Source organism: Oncorhynchus keta, unplaced genomic scaffold, assembly GCF_023373465.1.
Source record: "Oncorhynchus keta strain PuntledgeMale-10-30-2019 unplaced genomic scaffold, Oket_V2 Un_scaffold_6411_pilon_pilon, whole genome shotgun sequence".
Classification (NCBI taxonomy): Eukaryota; Metazoa; Chordata; class Actinopteri; order Salmoniformes; family Salmonidae; genus Oncorhynchus; species Oncorhynchus keta.
In genome coordinates this window covers 186,712-207,548 of record NW_026290982.1, presented here as the reverse complement: position 1 = coordinate 207,548, position 20,837 = coordinate 186,712, and the positions used below count along the sequence as shown (strand labels likewise).

The 20,837-nt window shown below is 49.2% G+C and overlaps 1 protein-coding gene across 1 annotated transcript; it reads right to left on the bottom strand.

Annotated features, from left to right (window-relative positions):
- Nucleotides 1-331: 331 nt before the first annotated feature.
- Nucleotides 332-19,123, bottom strand: LOC127929309 (thrombospondin-2-like; the record flags this gene model as incomplete). Its single annotated transcript, XM_052517285.1, has 11 exons — nt 19,107-19,123; nt 18,595-18,763; nt 18,272-18,365; nt 14,707-14,877; nt 14,094-14,270; nt 13,841-14,014; nt 11,299-11,426; nt 9,879-10,013; nt 5,233-5,451; nt 568-675; nt 332-500 (listed from the first exon to the last, which is right to left on the bottom strand). Coding segments are annotated over exons 1-11 (1,561 nt in total), but the record flags the coding sequence as incomplete, so codon positions are not given.
- Between the last annotated feature and the right edge of the window lie 1,714 nt (nt 19,124-20,837).

Sequence of the window (20,837 nt, the reverse complement as noted above, 5' to 3'; positions counted from 1 at the left end):
CCAAATGATGACCACCAATCAGAGACCACTATGATGACACCAAATGCATTTGATGGATCCCTTGTGTCTTCGTCGACTCCTGTTAAGGGGGAAGTATCCAAAAGTAACTGAAAGTAATAAGATTAAGTTTAGTGAGGTTGGGTAATCTAAAGTTAGTTTACAGACGACAATTTTGGACTGGTAACTTCTAACAAATAACATTTAGAAAGTAACCTACCCAACCCTGCACACACACACACACACACACACACACACACACACACACACACACACACACACACACACACACACACACACACACACACACAAACACAAACAAACACAAACAAACCAAACAAACCGTCTCCATCCATGTCGATACTGCAGGCGTCTCCCTCTCCGTTGCTGTCTGTATCAGTCTGTGAAGGGTTGGGGGTGAAGGGACAGTTATCACAGCGGTCTCCAACTCCATCTCTGTCAGAGTCAAACTGACGGGGGTTGTAGTGTCCAGGGCAGTTATCCTAGGGAGCATACACACAATGGAATAAACACACACACAGAAACACACACACAAAGCCTCACCCTCACCCTCTCATCGAAGACATCGTCGTTGTCGTCATCAGGGTCACAGGCATCTCCAAGGCGATCATTGTCAAGGTCTTCCTGTCCGGAGTTTGGCAGGGCGGGGCAGTTATCCTGTTAGCCAATCACAATACAGCTCAGTTATTATATATGCAATCAAATCAATCAAATGTTATTGTAGGGGTTCTGGGCTTGACTAACTGTTCCATAACCTGTCTATTTTACATGGCCGTAAGTAGCAGTGAGCCCAGCATGGTGTTAGACACACGTACAGCGGCTTGCAAAAGTATTCACCCCCTTGTCATTTTTGTTGCCTTACAACCTGGAATTAAAATGGGGGGTTTGGGGGGTTTGTATCATTTGATTAACACATGCCTACCACTTTGAAGATGCACAATATTTCTCATTGTGAAACAGACAAGAAATAAGACAAAAAAACTGAAAACTTGAGCGTGCATAACTATTCACCCCCCAAAGTCAATACTTTGTAGAGACACTTTTTGCAGCAATTACAGCGGCAGGGTAGCCTAGTGGTTAGAGCGTTGGACTAGTAACTGGAAGGTTGTGAGTTCAAACCCCCCAGCTGACAAGGTACAAATCTGTCGTTCTGCCCCTGAACAGGCAGTTAACCCACTGTCCCCAGGCCGTCATTGAAAATAAGAATTTGTTCTTAACTGACTTGCCTGGTTAAATAAAGGTTAAAAAATAAAAAAATAAAAAAGTCTCTTGGCACATCTAGCCACTGGGATTTTTGCCCACTCTTCAAGACCAATCTACTCCAGCTCCTTCAAGTTCAAGTCATGCCACAGCTTCTCAATTGGATTGAGATCTGGGCTTTTGAATGTTTCCCCTTAAACCACGTGTTGTGTTGCTTTAGCAGTATGCTTAGGGTCATTGTCCTGCTGGAAGGTGAACCTCCGTCCCAGTCTCAAATCTCTGGAAGACTGAAACAGGTTTCCCTCAAGAATTTCCCTGTATTTAGCGCCATCAATCATTCCTTCAATTCTGACCAGTTTCCCAGTCCCTGCCAATGAAAAACACCCCCGCAGCATGATGCTGCCACTACCATGCTTCACTGTGGGGATGGTGTTCTTGGGGCGATGAGAGGTGTGGGATTTGCCCCAGACATAGCGTTTTCCTTGATGGCCAAAAAAGCTACATTTTAGTCTCACCTGACGTGAGTACCTTCTTCCATATGTTTGGGGAGTCTCCCACATGCCTTTTGGAAAACACCAAATGTGTTTGTTTATTTTTTTCTTTAAACAATGGCTTTTTTCTGGACACACTCTTCTGTAAAGCCCAGCTCTGTGGAGTGTACGGCTTAAAGTGGTCCTACGGACAGATACTCCAGTCTCCGCTGTGGAGCTTTGCAGATCCATCAGGGTTATCTTTGGTCTCTTTGTTGTCTCTCTGTTTAATGCCCACCCTCCTTGCCTGGTACGTGAGTTTTGGAGGACGGCCCTCTCTTGGCAGGTTTGTTGTTGTGCCATATGCTTTCCATTCTTTAATAATGGATTAATGGTGCTCAGTGGGATGTTCAAAGTTTCTGATATTTTTTTATACCCCAACCCTGATCTGTACATCTCCACAACGTTGTCCCTGACCTGTTTGGTGAGCTCCTTGGTCTTCATGGTGTCACTTGCTTGGTGGTGCCCCTTGCTTAGTGGTGTTGCAGACTCTGGGGCATTTCAGAACAGGTGTATATATACTGAGATCCTGTGACAGTTAGATTGCACACAGGTGGACTTTATTTAACTAGTTATGTGACTTCTGAAGGTATTTGGTTGCACCAGATTTGATTTAGGGGCTTCATAGTAAAGGGGGTGAATACATATACTTTTTGTTGACGTTCTGGAAACAAGTAATATTTTTCACTTCACCATTTTGGACTATTTTGTGTAGGTCCATTCCATGAAATCCAAATACATTGAAATTACAGGTTGTAATGCAACAACATAGTAAAAATGCCAAGGGGGTGAATACTTTTGCAAGGCACTGTACCTAGGAGACAGCTAACCCTGGTTCATGGATAGCTGGGAGACAGTTAACCACGGTCCAGGGATAGCTAGGAGACAGCTAACCATGGTCCAGGAATAGCTAGGAGACAGCTAACCCTGGTTCATGGATAGCTAGGAGACAGCTAAGCATGGTCCAGGAATAGCTAGGAGACAGCTAACCCTGGTTCATGGATAGCTAGGAGAAAGCTAACCCTGGTTCATGGATAGCTGGGAGACAGTTAAGCATGGTCCAGGAATAGCTAGGAGACAGCTAACCCTGGTTCATGGATAGCTAGAGACAGCTAACCCTGGTTCATGGATAGCTGGGAGACAGTTAACCGTGGTCCAGGAATAGTTAGAGACAGCTAACCCTGGTTCATGGATAGCTGGGAGACAGTTAACCATGGTCCAGGAATAGCTAGAGACAGCTAACCATGGTCCAGGAATAGCTAGGAGACAGCTAACCATGGTCCAGGAATAGCTAGGAGACAGCTAACCATGGTCCAGGAATAGCTAGGAGACAGCTAACCATGGTCCAGGAATAGCTAGGAGACAGCTAACCATGGTCCACGAATAGCTAGGAGACAGCTAACCACGGTCCAGGGATAGCTAGGAGACAGCTAACCATGGTCCAGGAATAGCTAGGAGACAGCTAACCACGGTCCAGGGATAGCTAGGAGACAGCAAACCACGGTCCAGGAATAGCTAGGAGACAGCTAACCACGGTCCAGGGATAGCTAGGAGACAGTTAACCACGGTCCAGGGATAGCTAGGAGACAGCAAACCACGGTCCAGGGATAGCTGGGAGACAGTTAACCATGGTCCAGGAATAGCTAGGAGACAGCTAACCATGGTCCAGGAATAGCTAGGAGACAGCTAACCATGGTCCAGGGATAGCTAGGAGACAGTTAACCACGGTCCAGGGATAGCTAGGAGACAGCAAACCACGGTCCAGGGATAGCTAGGAGACAGTTTACCACGGTCCAGGGATAGCTAGGAGATAGCTAAACACAGTCAAGGGATAGCTAGCAGACAGCTAACCACGGTCAAGGGATAGCTAGGAGATAGCTAACCACAGTCAAGGGATAGCTAGGAGACAGCTAACCACGGTCAAGTGATAGTTAGGAGACAGTTAACCACGGTCCAGGGATAGCTAGGAGACAGCTAACCATGGTCCAGGAATAGCTAGGAGAAAGCTAACCACGGTCCAGGGATAGCTAGGAAACAGCTAACCATGGTCCAGGGATAGCTTGGAGACAGTTAATCACGGTCCAGGGATAGCTTGGAGACAGCTAACCACGGTCCAGGGATAGCTAGGAGACAGCTAACCACGGTCCAGGGATAGCTAGGAGACAGCTAACCACGGTCCAGGGATAGCTAGGAGACAGTTAACCACGGTCCAGGGATAGCTAGGAGACAGTTAACCACGGTCCAGGGATAGCTAGGAGACAGTTAACCACGGTCCAGGGATAGCTAGGAGACAGTTAACCACGGTCCAGGGATAGCTAGGAGACAGTTAACCACGGTCCAGGGATAGCTAGGAGACAGTTAACCACGGTCCAGGGATAGCTAGGAGACAGTTAACCACGGTCCAGGGATATCTAGGAGACAGCTAACCACGGTCCAGGGATAGCTAGGAGACAGCTAACCACGGTCCAGGGATAGCTAGGAGACAGCTAACCACGGTCCAGGGATAGCTAGGAGACAGCTAACCACGGTCCAGGGATAGCTAGGAGACAGCTAACCACGGTCCAGGGATAGCTAGGAGACAGCTAACCACGGTCCAGGGATAGCTAGGAGACAGCTAACCACGGTCCAGGAATAGCTAGGAGACAGCTAACCACGGTCCAGGGATAGCTAGGAGACAGTTAACCACGGTCCATGGATAGCTAGGAGACAGCTAACCACGGTCCAGGGATAGCTAGGAGACAGTTAACCACGGTCCAGGGATAGCTAGGAGACAGCTAACCATGGTCCAGGGATAGCTAGGAGACAGCTAACCATGGTCCAGGGATAGCTAGGAGACAGCTAACCACGGTCCAGGGATAGCTAGGCCAGTCCAATAATAATAATAATATGATAATAATAATAATAATAATAATTCATAGAAAAGCCAATCCCATTCTCTCACACCTGTGACCAATTACTGACTGTCCCTCTCAGCACCTGGCCTAGTGTATGCTGCTCCCCAGTGGTGGGACGTGGAAGTGTTCTGTCTATCTGTACACACATCCGCCATCCCCGTCCACAACGGCCTAGTAAACTCCTAACCTACTTGATGGTAATAGTGCTCACTGTTGCCCCTAGTGGCAGGTTTAAAAGGTATCCCCCTACATCCTCGGTACATAGACGGATGTCCTATTTCGAAGTGAATCTTAAGCGTATACAGTTGTGTGTGTGTGTGTGTGTGTATGAGTTGTGTGTGTGTGTGTGTGTGTGTGTGTGTGTGTGTGTGTGTGTGTGTGTGTGTGTGTGTGTGTGTGTGTGTGTGTGTGTGTGTGTGTGTGTGTGTGTGAATTAGTTATTTTTGTGTGTGTGAGTGTGTATGAGTTATGTATTGTGTGTATTGTGTGTGTGAGTGAGTGTGTGAGTGATGCTTTATGTGTGTGAGTGTGTGTGTGATGCATTATGTGTGTGTGCCTGGGTGTGTGCCTAAGTGTGTGTTAGTGTGTACCTGTAGACAGTGGTAGGTTGTGTTGTGGTGGCAGGGAAGGATATGATTGGGCCAGCCATCTAGGTCAGAATCTTCCGTACACAGGAAGCCGTCCCCAGCGAAGCCAACGCCACACACACACCGATACACAGTTTCAGACGCCACGCCCAGGTACACACACTCCGCATGCTGACTGCAACGGTGTGTGTGATCTTTACAGGGGTTGTGGGGCTCACAGACCTAAACACAGAAACACACTTATAATTACAACACACACTTACAGTCAAAACACACACACCACACCACACCACACCACACAGGGGTTGTGGGGCTCACAGACCTAGACACAGAAACACACTTATAATTACAACACACACTTACAGTCAAAACACACACACCACACCACACCACACACCACACCACACACCACACACCACACCACACCACACCACACCACCACACACCACACACCACACCACCACACCACACCACACCACCCCACACCACACCACACCACATACCACACCACACCACCACACACCACACCACACCACACCACACAGGGGTTGTGGGGATCACAGACCTAGACACAGAAACACACTTATAATTACAACACACACTTACAGTCAAAACACACACACCACACCACACACCACACACCACACCACACACCACACACCACACCACACCACACAGGGGTTGTGGGGCTCACAGACCTAAACACAGAAACACACTTATAATTACAACACACACTTACAGTCAAAACACACACACCACACCACCCCACCACATACACCACACCACCCCACACCACACCACACACACACGACACCACCCCACCCCACCCCATCCCACACACCCCACACACACACACACCACACCACACCACCACCCCACACACCCACACCACACCACCACACCACACACACACCACACCACACCCCACACCACACCACACACACACACCACACCACCACCACACCCCACACACACACACCACACACACCACACCACACACCACCCCACCCCACACACACACACCCCACACCCACACCACCACACCACACACCACACCACCCCACACCACCCCACCCCACACCCCCCCACACCCCACCACCACACCCACACACCACACCCACACCCACACCACACACCACACCACCCCACACCACACCACACCACACCACACACACACACCACCACACCCACACCACCACACCACCCCACACCACACACCACCCCACACACACACCACCACCCCACACCACACCCCACACCACCACACACACCACACACCACACCACCACCCACACCCCACACCACACACTCACACCACACTCCACACCACCACCACACCACCACATCACACACCACACACACCACCACACTCCACACCACCACACTCCACACCACCACCCACCACCACACACACCACCCCACACCCAAACCACACCACACCACCCACACCACACCACACCACACACCACACCCCACACCCCCCACCCCACACCACACACCACCACCCACCCCACACTACACACCACACCCACCCCACACCACACCCCACACCACACACACCACACCACACCCACCACACCACCACACACCACCCCACACCACCCCACCCACACCACACCACACCACCCCACACCACCCCACCCCACACACCACCACACCCACACACCACACCCACACCACCACACCCACACCACCACACCACACACCACCACACCCCACCACACACCACACCACACCCCACACCACACCACCCCACACCACACCCCACACCACCACACACCACACCCCACCACCCCACACCACACCCCCACACCACCACACCCCACACTCCACACCACCACACTCCACACCACTACACCACACCACCCCACACCACACCCACACCACCACACTCCACACCACCACACCACACACCACCACACCCCACACCACACTCCACACCACCCCACACCACACCCCACACCACCACACCACACACCACACCACCCCACACCACACTCCACACCACTACACCACACCACCCCCACACCACACCACACACACCACCACACCCCACACCACACCCACACCACCACACTCCACACCACCACCACCACACACCCCACACCACCCCACACCACACCCCACCACACCACCCCACACCACCCCCACACCACCCCACCACCACACCCACACCACCACACCACACACCACCACACCACACCACACCACACCACCACACCCCACACCACCACACCACCCACCACACCACACCACCCCATACCACACCACCCACACCACACCACACCACACCACACCACACCACCACACCCACACCACCCCACCCACACCACCCACACCACCACACCACACCACACCACACCACCACACCACCCCACACCACCACACCCACACCACACTCCACACCACCACCCCACACCACCCCACCCCACACCACCCCACACCACACCACACCACACCGCACCCCACACCACACCCCACCACCACCACACCACCCCACACCACCACACCACCCCACACCACCACACCCCACACCACCCCACCCCACACCCACACCACCCCACACCACACCACCCACACCACCACACCACACCACCACCACACACCACCACACCCCACACCACCCCACCCCCACCACACCCACCACCACACCCACACCACCACCACACACCACACACCACACCACCCCACCACACACCACACCACCCACTCCACCACCACCCACATACCACACCACCCCACACCACCCCACCACCCCACACACCACCACACCCCCACACCACCCTCCCCACACCACACCACCACCCCACACCACACACCACACACCCCCCCACACCACCCCCATACCACACCACACCCCAACACACCACCACACCACACACCACACCACACCCCACACCACCCCACACCACACCACACCCCACTCCACACCACACCACCCCACACCACCCACACCCCACACACACACCACACACCACCACCCCACACCACACACCACACCCACAACACACCACCACCCACACCACACACCACACCACCCCACACCACCCCACACCACACCACACCACCCCACACACCACACCACACACCCCACCCCACACCACACCCCACACCACCCCACCACACCACCCCACCACACACCACCACACCCCACCCCCACCCCACACCACCACACCCCACCACCACACACACCCCACACCACACCCCACCCACACCACCACACTCCACACCACACCACCCAACACCACCCCACCCCACACAACACACCACACAACACACACCACCCCACACCACCTCCCCCACACCACCACCACCCCACACCACACCACCCCACACCACCCCACCCCACCCACACACCACACACCACCACCACACCCCCACACCACCCCACCCCACCCCACACCACACCACCACCCACCACACCCCACACCACCCCACCCCACACCACACACCACACCACCCCACACACCACCCCACACCACCCCACCCACACCACCACACTCCACACCACACCCCACACCACCCCACCCCACACAACACACCACACCACACCACCACACCCACACACCTCACCCCACACCACACCCACACACCACCCCACCACAACACACCACCCCACACACCACACCCCACCCACACCCCACACTCCACACCACACCACCCACACCACCCCACCACACACCACACCACCCCACACACCACCACACCACCACACCACCCCACCACCCACAACACCACACCACCCCACACCACACCACACACCACACACCACACCACACCACCCCACACCACACCCACACCACCCCACCACACACCCACCACCACACCACACCCCACACACCCCCACCCCACACCACACCCCACACCACCCCACCCCACACCACACACACACACCACACACCACACCACCCCATACCACACCACACCACCCCACACACCACACACCACACCACACCCCCACACCACACCACCACACCACCACACCACACACACAACACCACCACACACACCACCACACCACACACCACACACCACACACCACACCCACACCACACACCACCACACCACACCCCACACCACAACACACCACACACACCACAACACACCACACTACACACCACCACACCCACACCACACCCACCCACCCCACACCAGCCCACCCCACACTCCACACCACACCACCCCACACCACACAACATACCACCACACCCACACCACACACCACACACCACACCCCACACCACACACCACAACACACCACAACACACCACACTACACACCACCACACTACACACCACCACACTCCACACCACCCCACACCAGCCCACCCCACACAACACACCACACCACCCCACACCACACCCCACACCACAACACACCACACTACACACCACCACACCCCACACCACACCACACCGCCCCCACACCACCCCACCCCACACTACACACCACACCACCCCACCCCACACCACACCCCACACCACAACACACCACAACACACTACACACCACCACACTCCACACCACACCACACCACCCCACACCACCCCACCCCACACTACACACCACACCACCCCACACCACACACCACCACACTACACACCACACCACCCCACACTACACACCACCCCACCCCACACCACCACTGGCCTGTTTGGTGTTTTTGGCGTCTTCCAGTCCGAGACCGTAGGGTTGGTTGCCGTGATATCGGGGGGGGCAGGGGTGACAGTGGAACCCTGGGTCTGTGTTCACACACTCTGTCACACACACACCCTGCAACACACACTACAGGAGAGAGGTTATACACACCCTGCAACGCACACTGCAGGACAGGAGAGAGGTTACACACACACCCTGCAACACACACTACAGGACAGGAGAGAGGTTATACACACACACTGCAACACACACTACAGGAGAGAGGTTACACTCACCCTGCAACACACACTACAGGACAGGAGAGAGGTTACACACCCTACAACACACACTACAGGACAGGAGAGAGGTTATACACACCCTGCAACACACACTACAGGACAGGAGAGAGGTTACACACCCTACAACACACACTACAGGACAGGAGAGAGGTTATACACACCCTACAACACACACTCCAGGACAGGAGAGAGGTTACACACCCTACAACACACACTACAGGACAGGAGAGAGGTTACACACCCTACAACACACACTACAGGAGAGAGGTTACACACACACCCTGCAACACACACTGTAGGAGAGAGGTTATACACACACCCTGCAACACACACTACAGGAGAGAGGTTACACACCCTACAACACACACTACAGGACAGGAGAGAGGTTACACACACACCCTGCAACACACACTGTAGGAGAGAGGTTACACACACCCTGCAACACACACTGCAGGAGAGAGGTTACACACACACCCTGCAACACACACTGTAGGAGAGAGGTTATACACACACCCTGCAACACACACTACAGGAGAGAGGTTATACACACACCCTGCAACACACACTACAGGAGAGAGGTTACACACACCCTGCAACACACACTGCAGGAGAGAGGTTACACACCCTGCAACACACACTGTAGGACAGGAGAGAGGTTACACACCCTGCAACACACACTGTAGGAGAGAGGTCACACACACTCCCTACAACACACACTGTAGGACAGGAGAAAGGTCACACACACCCTGCAACACACACTGTAGGACAGGAGAAAGATCACACACACCCTGCAACACACACTGTAGGACAGGAGAAAGGTCACACACACCCTGCAACACACACTGTAGGACAGGAGTAAGGTCACACACACCCTGCAACACACACTACAGGACAGGAAAGAGGTTACACACACACCCTGCAACACACACTGTAGGACAGGAGTAAGGTCACACACACCCTGCAACACACACTACACACACAGAGATAGAGGTTGTGTGTGTGTGTGTGTGTGTGTGTGTGTGTGTGTGTGTGTGTGTGTGTGTGTGTGTGTGTGTGTGTGTGTGTGTGTGTGTGTGTGTGTGTGTGTGTGTGTGTGTGTGTGTGTGTGTGTGTGTGTGTGTGTGTGTATTTACTTCATCCTGGTCTTCACAGACAGAGCCATTTCCATGGTAACCCAGTGGACAGGACCCACATTCCCATGAGCCATCAGTCTCAGAGTGGCAGGAGACCCCAGGGAAGCAGGGCCTAGAAAGACAGCTGTCTACACAGAGAGAGAGAGGAGGGCCAAAGAGGATGATTGGTAGAATTGACTATAAAATGTTAAAACAGACAAGAGCGCTCCAGTGGTAGTGGACACAAACAATGACAGAAATATAATTGAGTTCCATAATAACCAACTCTGGACAGGTACGTCACCCTTGTCTTATTCAGCCCTAATATATTCAACAGTCAATCCCTAATATTCATACGGCAATAACTTCTACACAATAGACAACACAGTAGACATTTTTTCCCACATACTGTAGGCATACTCCTCTCTTTTCACACATGCTACTATTTAGAGATTATTTTCATTGAGAACTTGAAACCGACCATGGAGTTTATGAATTTCAAGTTATTTTTGAAGACTATTCCAAAGAATGACAGGTGAGTACAAAAGGTATCTTTGGCATACCACTCTGAAATCTAAAAGGAACAGTGTTGGTTTCATTCCTTCTAGTGGAATAGTTATTGTTATCCCTGACCAAGTTAAAGTTGTTTCAAGGTGCTTGGGGACCATACTGTGGACAATCTGATGAACAAGACCAACCTTGATCTGACAGAGACTCCTCCACTTTGAGGAGGAGAGAGACTGACTGAGACTCCTCCACTTTGAGGAGGAGAGAGACTGACAGAGACTCCTCCACTTTGAGGAGGAGAGAGACTGACAGAGACTCCTCCACTTTGAGGAGGAGAGAGACTGACAGAGACTCCTCCACTTTGAGGAGGAGAGAGACTGACAGAGACTCCTCCACTTTGAGGAGGAGAGAGACTGACAGAGACTCCTCCACTTTTGAGGAGGAGAGAGACTGACAGAGACTCCTCCACTTTGAGGAGGAGAGAGACTGACAGAGACTCCTCCACTTTGAGGAGGAGAGAGACTGACAGAGACTCCTCCACTTTGAGGAGGAGAGAGACTGACAGAGACTCCTCCACTTTGAGGAGGAGAGAGACTGACAGAGACTCCTCCACTTTGAGGAGGAGAGAGATGTTAAATGTTTTCCTCACGTCGGCTGCAGTGAAGGAGAGTCCGCATGTTTTAGTTGTGGGCAGTGTCAGTGGCACTGTATTGTCCTCAAAGCGGGCAAAAAAGTTATTTAGTCTGCCTGGGAGCAAGACATCCTGGTCCGTGACTGGGCTGGGTTTCTTCTTGTAGTCCGTGATTGACTGTAGACCCTGCCACATACCTCTTGTGTCTGAGCCGTTGAATTGAGATTCTACTTTGTCTCTATACTGACGCTTAGCTTGTTTGATTGCCTTGCGGAGGGAATAGTTACACTGTATTCGGTCATGTTTCCAGTCACCTTGCCCTGATTAAAAGCAGTGGTTCGCGCTTTCAGTTTCACGCGAATGCTGCCATCAATCCACGGTTTCTGGTTTGGGAATGTTTTAATCGTTGCTATGGGAACTACATCTTCAACGCACGTTCTAATGAACTCGCACACCGAATCAGCGTATTCGTCAATGTTGTCGTCTGACGCAATACGGAACATATCCCAGTCCACGTGATGGAAGCAGTCTTGGAGTGTGGAATCAGATTGGTCGGACCAGCGTTGAACAGACCTCAGCGTGGGAGCTTCTTGTTTTAGTTTCTGTCTGTAGGCAGGGATCAACAAAATGGAGTCGTGGTCAGCTTTCCCGAAAGGAGGGCGGGGCAGGGCCTTATATGCGTCGCGGAAGTTGGAATAGCAATGATCCAAGGTTTTTCCAGCCCTGGTTGCAAAATTGATATGCTGATAAAATTGAGGGATTCTTGTTTTCAGATTAGCCTTGTTAAAATCCCCAGCTACAATGAATGCAGCCTCAGGATATATGGATTCCAGTTTGCAAAGAGTCAAATAAAGTTCGTTCAGAGCCATCGATGTGTCTGCTTGGGGGGAATATATACGGCAGTGATTATAATTGAAGAGAATGCCCTTGGTAGATAATGCGGTCTACATTTGATTGACGTTTTCGTATTTTGTATTTGTATAGTGTTTTCGTCTTTATTAAAGATGCTTAACAATAACCACGCTGCATTTTGGTCCTCCTCTCCTTCCCAGGAAGAAAACCGTTACACTAGGAACACAAGCTTTTAGCCGTAATAACATCTGCTAAATATGTGTAAGTGACCGATAACATTTGATTTGATTTTAGCAGAAAGGCCAAAATCAATGTTTCATCAAATCATTTTTTACATGTTTTTTTTTCTACTAAAGGGGTCCTAAAATTCCAAATCAAATAGCTAAATTATCCTTGGTATGACAATCTTAAAACAATTCCATATGTTAGTTTAGACTGTTATGGATAAATGATCTGTACTGTATCCTAACTGTTTCAAAAACTTCCATAGTTTGCTTGGATTGTTCCTGTTCGCAACTATGTTGTCAGTGGAATAATGGTTCTTGGCCCTCTCTGTCATCCTATGTATGCTACCTATTGGACAGGGTTGTGTATTGCAGGCTGCGTAGTCGGCCGTCTCTCCCACACAGTTCCTGCCTCCATGCCGGGGGGCGGGGTTAGAACACTCCCGCTGACGAATCATCAGCCCACTGCCACACGACACACTGCATGGTAACCAGGAAGACCACGGTCCCCAGACCCCGACAACTATAATCACACAGACAGTGTATCAGTCAATCCAACATCAACAATAGCAGTCATCTGGAATGTTTGTTTGTGTTCTCACTTGGACAGGGTGTAGCGTCACAGGGATGTGTCTCTGTAGTGTTGCCACGGCAGCCGCTGCCCCCGCGCTGAGCGAGGGGGAAGTTGCAGAGTCGAACACGCACAACGAGACCTGAACCACACGACACAGAACATGCAGACCACGGAGACCACAGGCCCCAGCCGCTGTTCCCATGGACTACACACACACACACACACACACACACACACACACACACACACACACACACACACACACACACACACACACACACACACACACACACACACACACACACACACACACATACACACACACATTTTTATAAAAGGGGAATGATTGCTAAAGCCCAACACCCAAACCTGAGCGTTCCATTCTGCCACCTCTGGTCTCTTGGCCCTCCCACCCATATGAGGGTCAGCTCCCCCCAGACAAGTCAAAGATCTTCTCTGTCCTGACACCTCAACGGTGGAATGAGCTTCAGCCTAACGTCAGCAGAGTCCCAACCCCACCTTCCTAACATGTCTGAAACCGTACATCTTCAAAGAGTATCATAAATAAATACAACGACGTAGCTAACCATAATGTGTATTCCAGGAGCTAGCTGTACTACAGGAGTTATTGGTGAACTCACCTCGGCTTTCACAACTTCCCAGGGTGCACCTGCGGGTTTGGAGGGAGGAGTCAGAACAGGACGTGGAGACATCATCACAAGATCGCCCTCTCCGCTGGAAGCCACGCCCACAGGTGACCGAACATTCCGTCCACTCCGACCATGGGGACCATCCATCTTCACTTCCCAATCCTATACACACACACAAACGCACACACATGCACACAAACACACGCAAACAAATACATATACATACGCACACATATGTATACAAACTCTACGACTCTGACTCTAACACCATCATCAAGTTTGCCGATGACACAACAGTGGTAGGTCTGATCACCGACAACGATGAGACAGCCTATAGGGAGGAGGTCAGAGATCTGGCAGTGTGGTGCAAGGACAACAACCTCTCCCTCGATGTGATCAAGACAAATGAGATGATTGTGGACTACAGGCAAAGGAGGACCGAGCATGCCCCCATTCTCATTGACGGGGCTGTAGTGGAGCAGGTTCCTTGGTGTCCACATCACCAACAAACTAACATGATCCACGCACACCAAGACAGTCATGAAGAGGGCACGACAAAACCTATTTTCCCCCAGGAAACTAAAACGATTTGGCATGGGTCCTCAGATCTTCGAAAGGTTCTACTGCTGCAACATCGGGAGAATCCTGACTGGTTGCATCACTGCCTGGTATGGCAATTGCTCGGCCTCCGACTGCAAGCACTACAGAGGGGAGTGCGTACGGCCCAGTACATCACTGGGGCCAAGCTTCCTGCCATCCAGGACCTCTATAACAGGCGGTGTCAGAAGAAGGCCCTAAAAATTGTCAAAGACTCCAGCCACCCTAGTCATAGACTGTTCTCTCTGCCACCGCACGGCAAGCGGTACCGGAGTGCCAAGGCTAGGTCCAAGAGGCTTCTAAACAGTTTCTACCCCCAAGCCATAAGACTCCTGCACATCTAATCAAATGGCCACCCAGACTATTTGCATCACTTTAACTTCTTAGTGACTGGGGGGCAGTATTGAGTAGCTTGGATGAATAAGGTGCCCAGAGTAAACCACCTGCTACTCAGTCCCAGGTGCTAATATATGCATATTATTAGTAGTATTGGATAGAAAACACTCTGAAGTTTCTAAAACTGTTTGAATGATGTCTGTGTGTATAACAGAACTCATATGGCAGGCAAAAACCTGAGAAAAAAATCCAACTGGAAGTGGGAAATCTGAGGCTTGTAGGTTTTCAACTCAGCCCCTATTGAAGACACAGTGGCATATTGGTCATGTTGCACTTCCTAAGGCTTCCACTAGATATCAACAGTCTTTAGAACGTTGTTTCAGGCTTCTACCGTGAAGGGGGGCTGAATGAGAGGGGAATGAGTCAGGTGTCTGGCAGAGTGCCGCGGGCTCGTGATGCGCGGTCATGAGAGAGTTAGCTCTTGTTTCATTGCTTTTCTACAGACAAAGGAATTCTCCGGTTGGAACATCATTGAAGATTTATGTTAAAAACATCCTAAAGATTGATTCTATACATCGTTTGACATGTTTCTACGGACTGTAACAATTCTTTTTGACATTTTGTCTGCTCCTAGTGAACGCGCTTCATGACTTTGGATTTGTTTACAAAACGCACTAACAAAAGTAGCTATTTGGACATAAATGATGAACATTATCGAAGAAATCAAAAATGTATTGTGGAACTGGGATTCCTGGGAATGGATTCTGATGAAGGTCATCAAAGGTAAGTGAATATTTATAATGTTCTTTCTGACTAATGTTGACTCCACAACATGGCGGATATCTCTTCGGCTGGTTTGGGCTCTGAGCGCCGTGCTCAGATTATTGCATGGTGTGCTTTTTCCGTAATGTTTTTTAAAAATCTGACACAGCGGTTGCATTAAGGAGAAGTTTATCTAAAGTTCCATGTATAATAGTTGTATCTATTATCAATGTTTATTATGAGTATTTCTGTGAATTGATGTGGCTCTCTGCAAAATCACTGCATGTTTTGGAACTACTGAACATAACACGCCAATGTACTATGAGATTTTTGGATATAAATATGCACTTCATCGAACAAAACATACATGTATTGTGTAACATGAAGTCCCATGAGTGTCATCTGATGAAGATTATCAGAGGTTAGTGATTAATTTTACCTCTGTGCTTTTTGTGACTCCAGTCTTTCTCCAGTCCGTGACTTGGTGGTGACCTAACATAATCGTTTGTGGTGCTTTCGCTGCACGTTGACTCTGTACCGGTACCCCCTGTATATAGTCTCCACATTGACTCTGTACCGGTACCCCCTGTATATAGTCTCCACATTGACTCTGTACCAGTACCCCCTGTATATAGCCTCCACATTGACTCTGTACCGGTACCCCCCTGTATATAGCCTCCACATTGACTCTGTACCGGTACCCCCTGTATATAGTCTCCACATTGACTCTGTACCGGTAACCCCCTGTATATAGCCTCCACATTGACTCTGTACCGGTACCCCCCTGTATATAGCCTCCACATTGACTCTGTACCGGTACCCCCCTGTATATAGTCTCCACATTGACTCTGTACCGGTACCCCCCTGTATATAGCCTCCACATTGACTCTGTACCGGTACCCCCTGTATATAGCCTCCACATTGACTCTGTACCGGTACCCCTGTATATAGCCTCCACATTGACTCTGTACCGGTACCCCCGGTACCCCCTATATAGCCTCCACATTGACTCTGTACCGGTACCCCCTGTATATAGCCTCCACATTGACTCTGTACCGGTACCCCCTGTATATAGCCTCCACATTGACTCTGTACCGGTACCCCCTGTATATAGCCTCCACATTGACTCAGTACCGGTACCCCCTGTATATAGCCTCCACATTGACTCTGTACCGGTTGTATATAGCCTCCACATTGACTCAGTACCCCCCCTGTATATAGCCTCCACATTGACTCTGTACCGGTACCCCCTGTATATAGCCTCCACATTGACTCTGTACCGGTACCCCCTGTATATAGCCTCCACATTGACTCTGTACCGGTACCCCCTGTATATAGTCTCCACATTGACTCTGTACCGGTACCCCCTGTATATAGCCTCCACATTGACTCTGTACCGGTACCCCCCTGTATATAGCCTCCACATTGACTCTGTACCGGTACCCCCCTGTATATAGCCTCCACATTGACTCTGTTCCGGTACCCCCTGTATATAGCCTCCACATTGACTCTGTACCGGTACCCCCCTGTATATAGCCTCCACGTTGACTCTGTACCAGTACCCCCCTGTATATAGTCTCGCTATTGTTATTTTACTGCAGCTCTTTAACTACTTGTTACTTTTATTTCTTATTCTTATTCGTATTTTTTAAACTGTATTGTTGGTTAAGGGCTTGTAAGTAAGCATTTCACTGTAAGGTTAGGGTTAGGGTTAGGGTTAGGGTTAGGGTTAGGGTTAGGGTTACCCTACACCTGTTGTATTCAGGGCTTGTGACGAATACAATTTGATTTCACTAAATATGACTTCTGAAATAATCATTTGAAATAGACTAGACTAAGTGAATGTGTTTAGATATCTCACCCAGACACACAGGGCAGCATTCCCCTTCAGTGAAGGAAGGACTGGAACATATTACTGGAGGACAGGTGACCTGCCGACACACTGCCTTCCCCTCCTACACACACACAACACACACACACACAGTAGTAAAGCAAAAGGGCCTAGAGATATCTTGACTCAAGAGTTGAGCGTGCGTGTGTGTGTGTGTGTGTGTGTGTGTGTGTGTGTGTGTGTGTGTGTGTGTGTGTGTGTGTGTGTGTGTGTGTGTGTGTGTGTGTGTGTGTGTGTGTGTGTGTGTGTGTGTGTGTGTGTGTGTGTGTGTGTGTGTGTGTGTGTGTGTTTACCTGGCAGGTACAGAATGTGCAGCTGTCTGAAACCCAGTCCTCCTCCCGCTGATACACACGTCCGTCCTGAACACACACTCTCTCCTCTTCATCATCTTCTCCTCCTCCCTCTCTGTCCAAACTGCTGCCCAGCTCAGAGAGCTTCACGCAATGCCTCTTTCTCCTCTGTCTGAACACACACAGATGAAGACGGCAGGAGGCTTGTGGATCTGGTTTAGGTTAGTACTGATGGTGTGTGTGTGTGTGTGTGTGTGTGTGTGTCACACTCCATGAGAACCCAAGATATATATTTTTTCCCTCCAATGTTTGTAAACATTAAATGTAATCAAACACTGTACAGCCTCAAAACATGGTTAAAACAATAGTGTTGATATCCTGGATGGTCAGTCCTTGCTTCCACAGCTCTGTCTATTAATCTGAGAGTGGTTACATTTCTCCAGGCCCATCCCTCAGCTTTTTACCAAAACAGAGGCGGGGAGGTCGTTTTGTTATTGTTCCATCTGTGGACTTGCCCTTTAAACAGCTGCATATTATCAAGATATCAAAGTGTCACCAACACAAAGTTCACCAATAGGCCTGTAGCAAATGAAGCGTATTCATTATTCACATGTAAATAGCACTTTTCAGTAGTGCTCAAAGCCATTCCATGAGTGAGGCATTTATTTTTCAACTTTAATCAATGAGCCCATTCAGTTCTCCATGACAACTAAATCATAAACATAGTAGGGCTGGCTATGCTCAGGTGGGTCATGCTCAGGTAAAACTATTAGGCTAATCAATACTTCCATATTTCCTGTTCTTGAAGATCAAGGGGTATAACATTTATTGGAATGAGTAGAATTCTGATAGACTTTGGTTTTTAATGTAAAGATATAATTTAATCGTCTTATTATATGTAGTAGAAAGCGGTGGGTCAGAAGAAGCCGACTTAACCAATCCATAAAGTACCATTTAACATCCATGTATGATGTTGATATCATGGATGTGTTAGTAGAAGCCTACTTAACCAATCCATAAAGTACCATTTAACATCCATGTATGATGTTGATATCATGGATGTGTTAGTAGAAGCCTCTACTTAACCAATCCATAAAGTACCATTTAACATCCATGTATGATGTTGATATCATGGATGTGTTAGTAGAAGCCTCTACTTAACCAATCCATAAAGTACCATTTAACATCCATGTATGATGTTGATATCATGGATGTGTTAGTAGAAGCCTACTTAACCAATCCATAAAGTACCATTTAACATCCATGTATGATGTTGATATCATGGATGTGTTAGTAGAAGCCTACTTAACCAATCCATAAAGTACCATTTAACATCCATGTATGATGTTGATATCATGGATGTGTTAGTAGAAGCCTACTTAACCAATCCATAAAGTACCATTTAACATCCATGTATGATGTTGATATCATGGATGTGTTAGTAGAAACCTACCATTAACCAATCCATAAAGTATATCATTTAACATCCATCCATAAAGTACCATTTAACATCCATGTATGATGTTGATATCATGGATGTGTTAGTAGAAGCCTACTTAACCAATCCATAAAGTACCATTTAACATCCATGTATGATGTTGATATCATGGATGTGTTAGTAGAAGCCTACTTAACCAATCCATAAAGTACCATTTAACATCCATGTATGATGTTGATATCATGGATGTGTTAGTAGAAGCCTACTTAACCAATCCATAAAGTACCATTTAACATCCATGTATGATGTTGATATCATGGATGTGTTAGTAGAATGTATGATGTTGATATCCTACTTAACCAATCCATAAAGTACCATTTAACATCCATGTATGATGTTGATATCATGGATGTGTTAGTAGAAGCCTACTTAACCAATCCATAAAGTACCATTTAACATCCATGTATGATGTTGATATCATGGATGTGTTAGTAGAAGCCTACTTAACCAATCCATAAAGTACCATTTAACATCCATGTATGATGTTGATATCATGGATGTGTTAGTAGAAGCCTACTTAACCAATCCATAAAGTACCATTTAACATCCATGTATGATGTTGATATCATGGATGTGTTAGTAGAAGCCTACTTAACCAATCCATAAAGTACCATTTAACATCCATGTATGATGTTGATATCATGGATGTGTTAGTAGAAGCCTACTTAACCAATCCATAAAGTACCATTTAACATCCATGTATGATGTTGATATCATGGATGTGTTAGTAGAAACCTACTTAACCAAT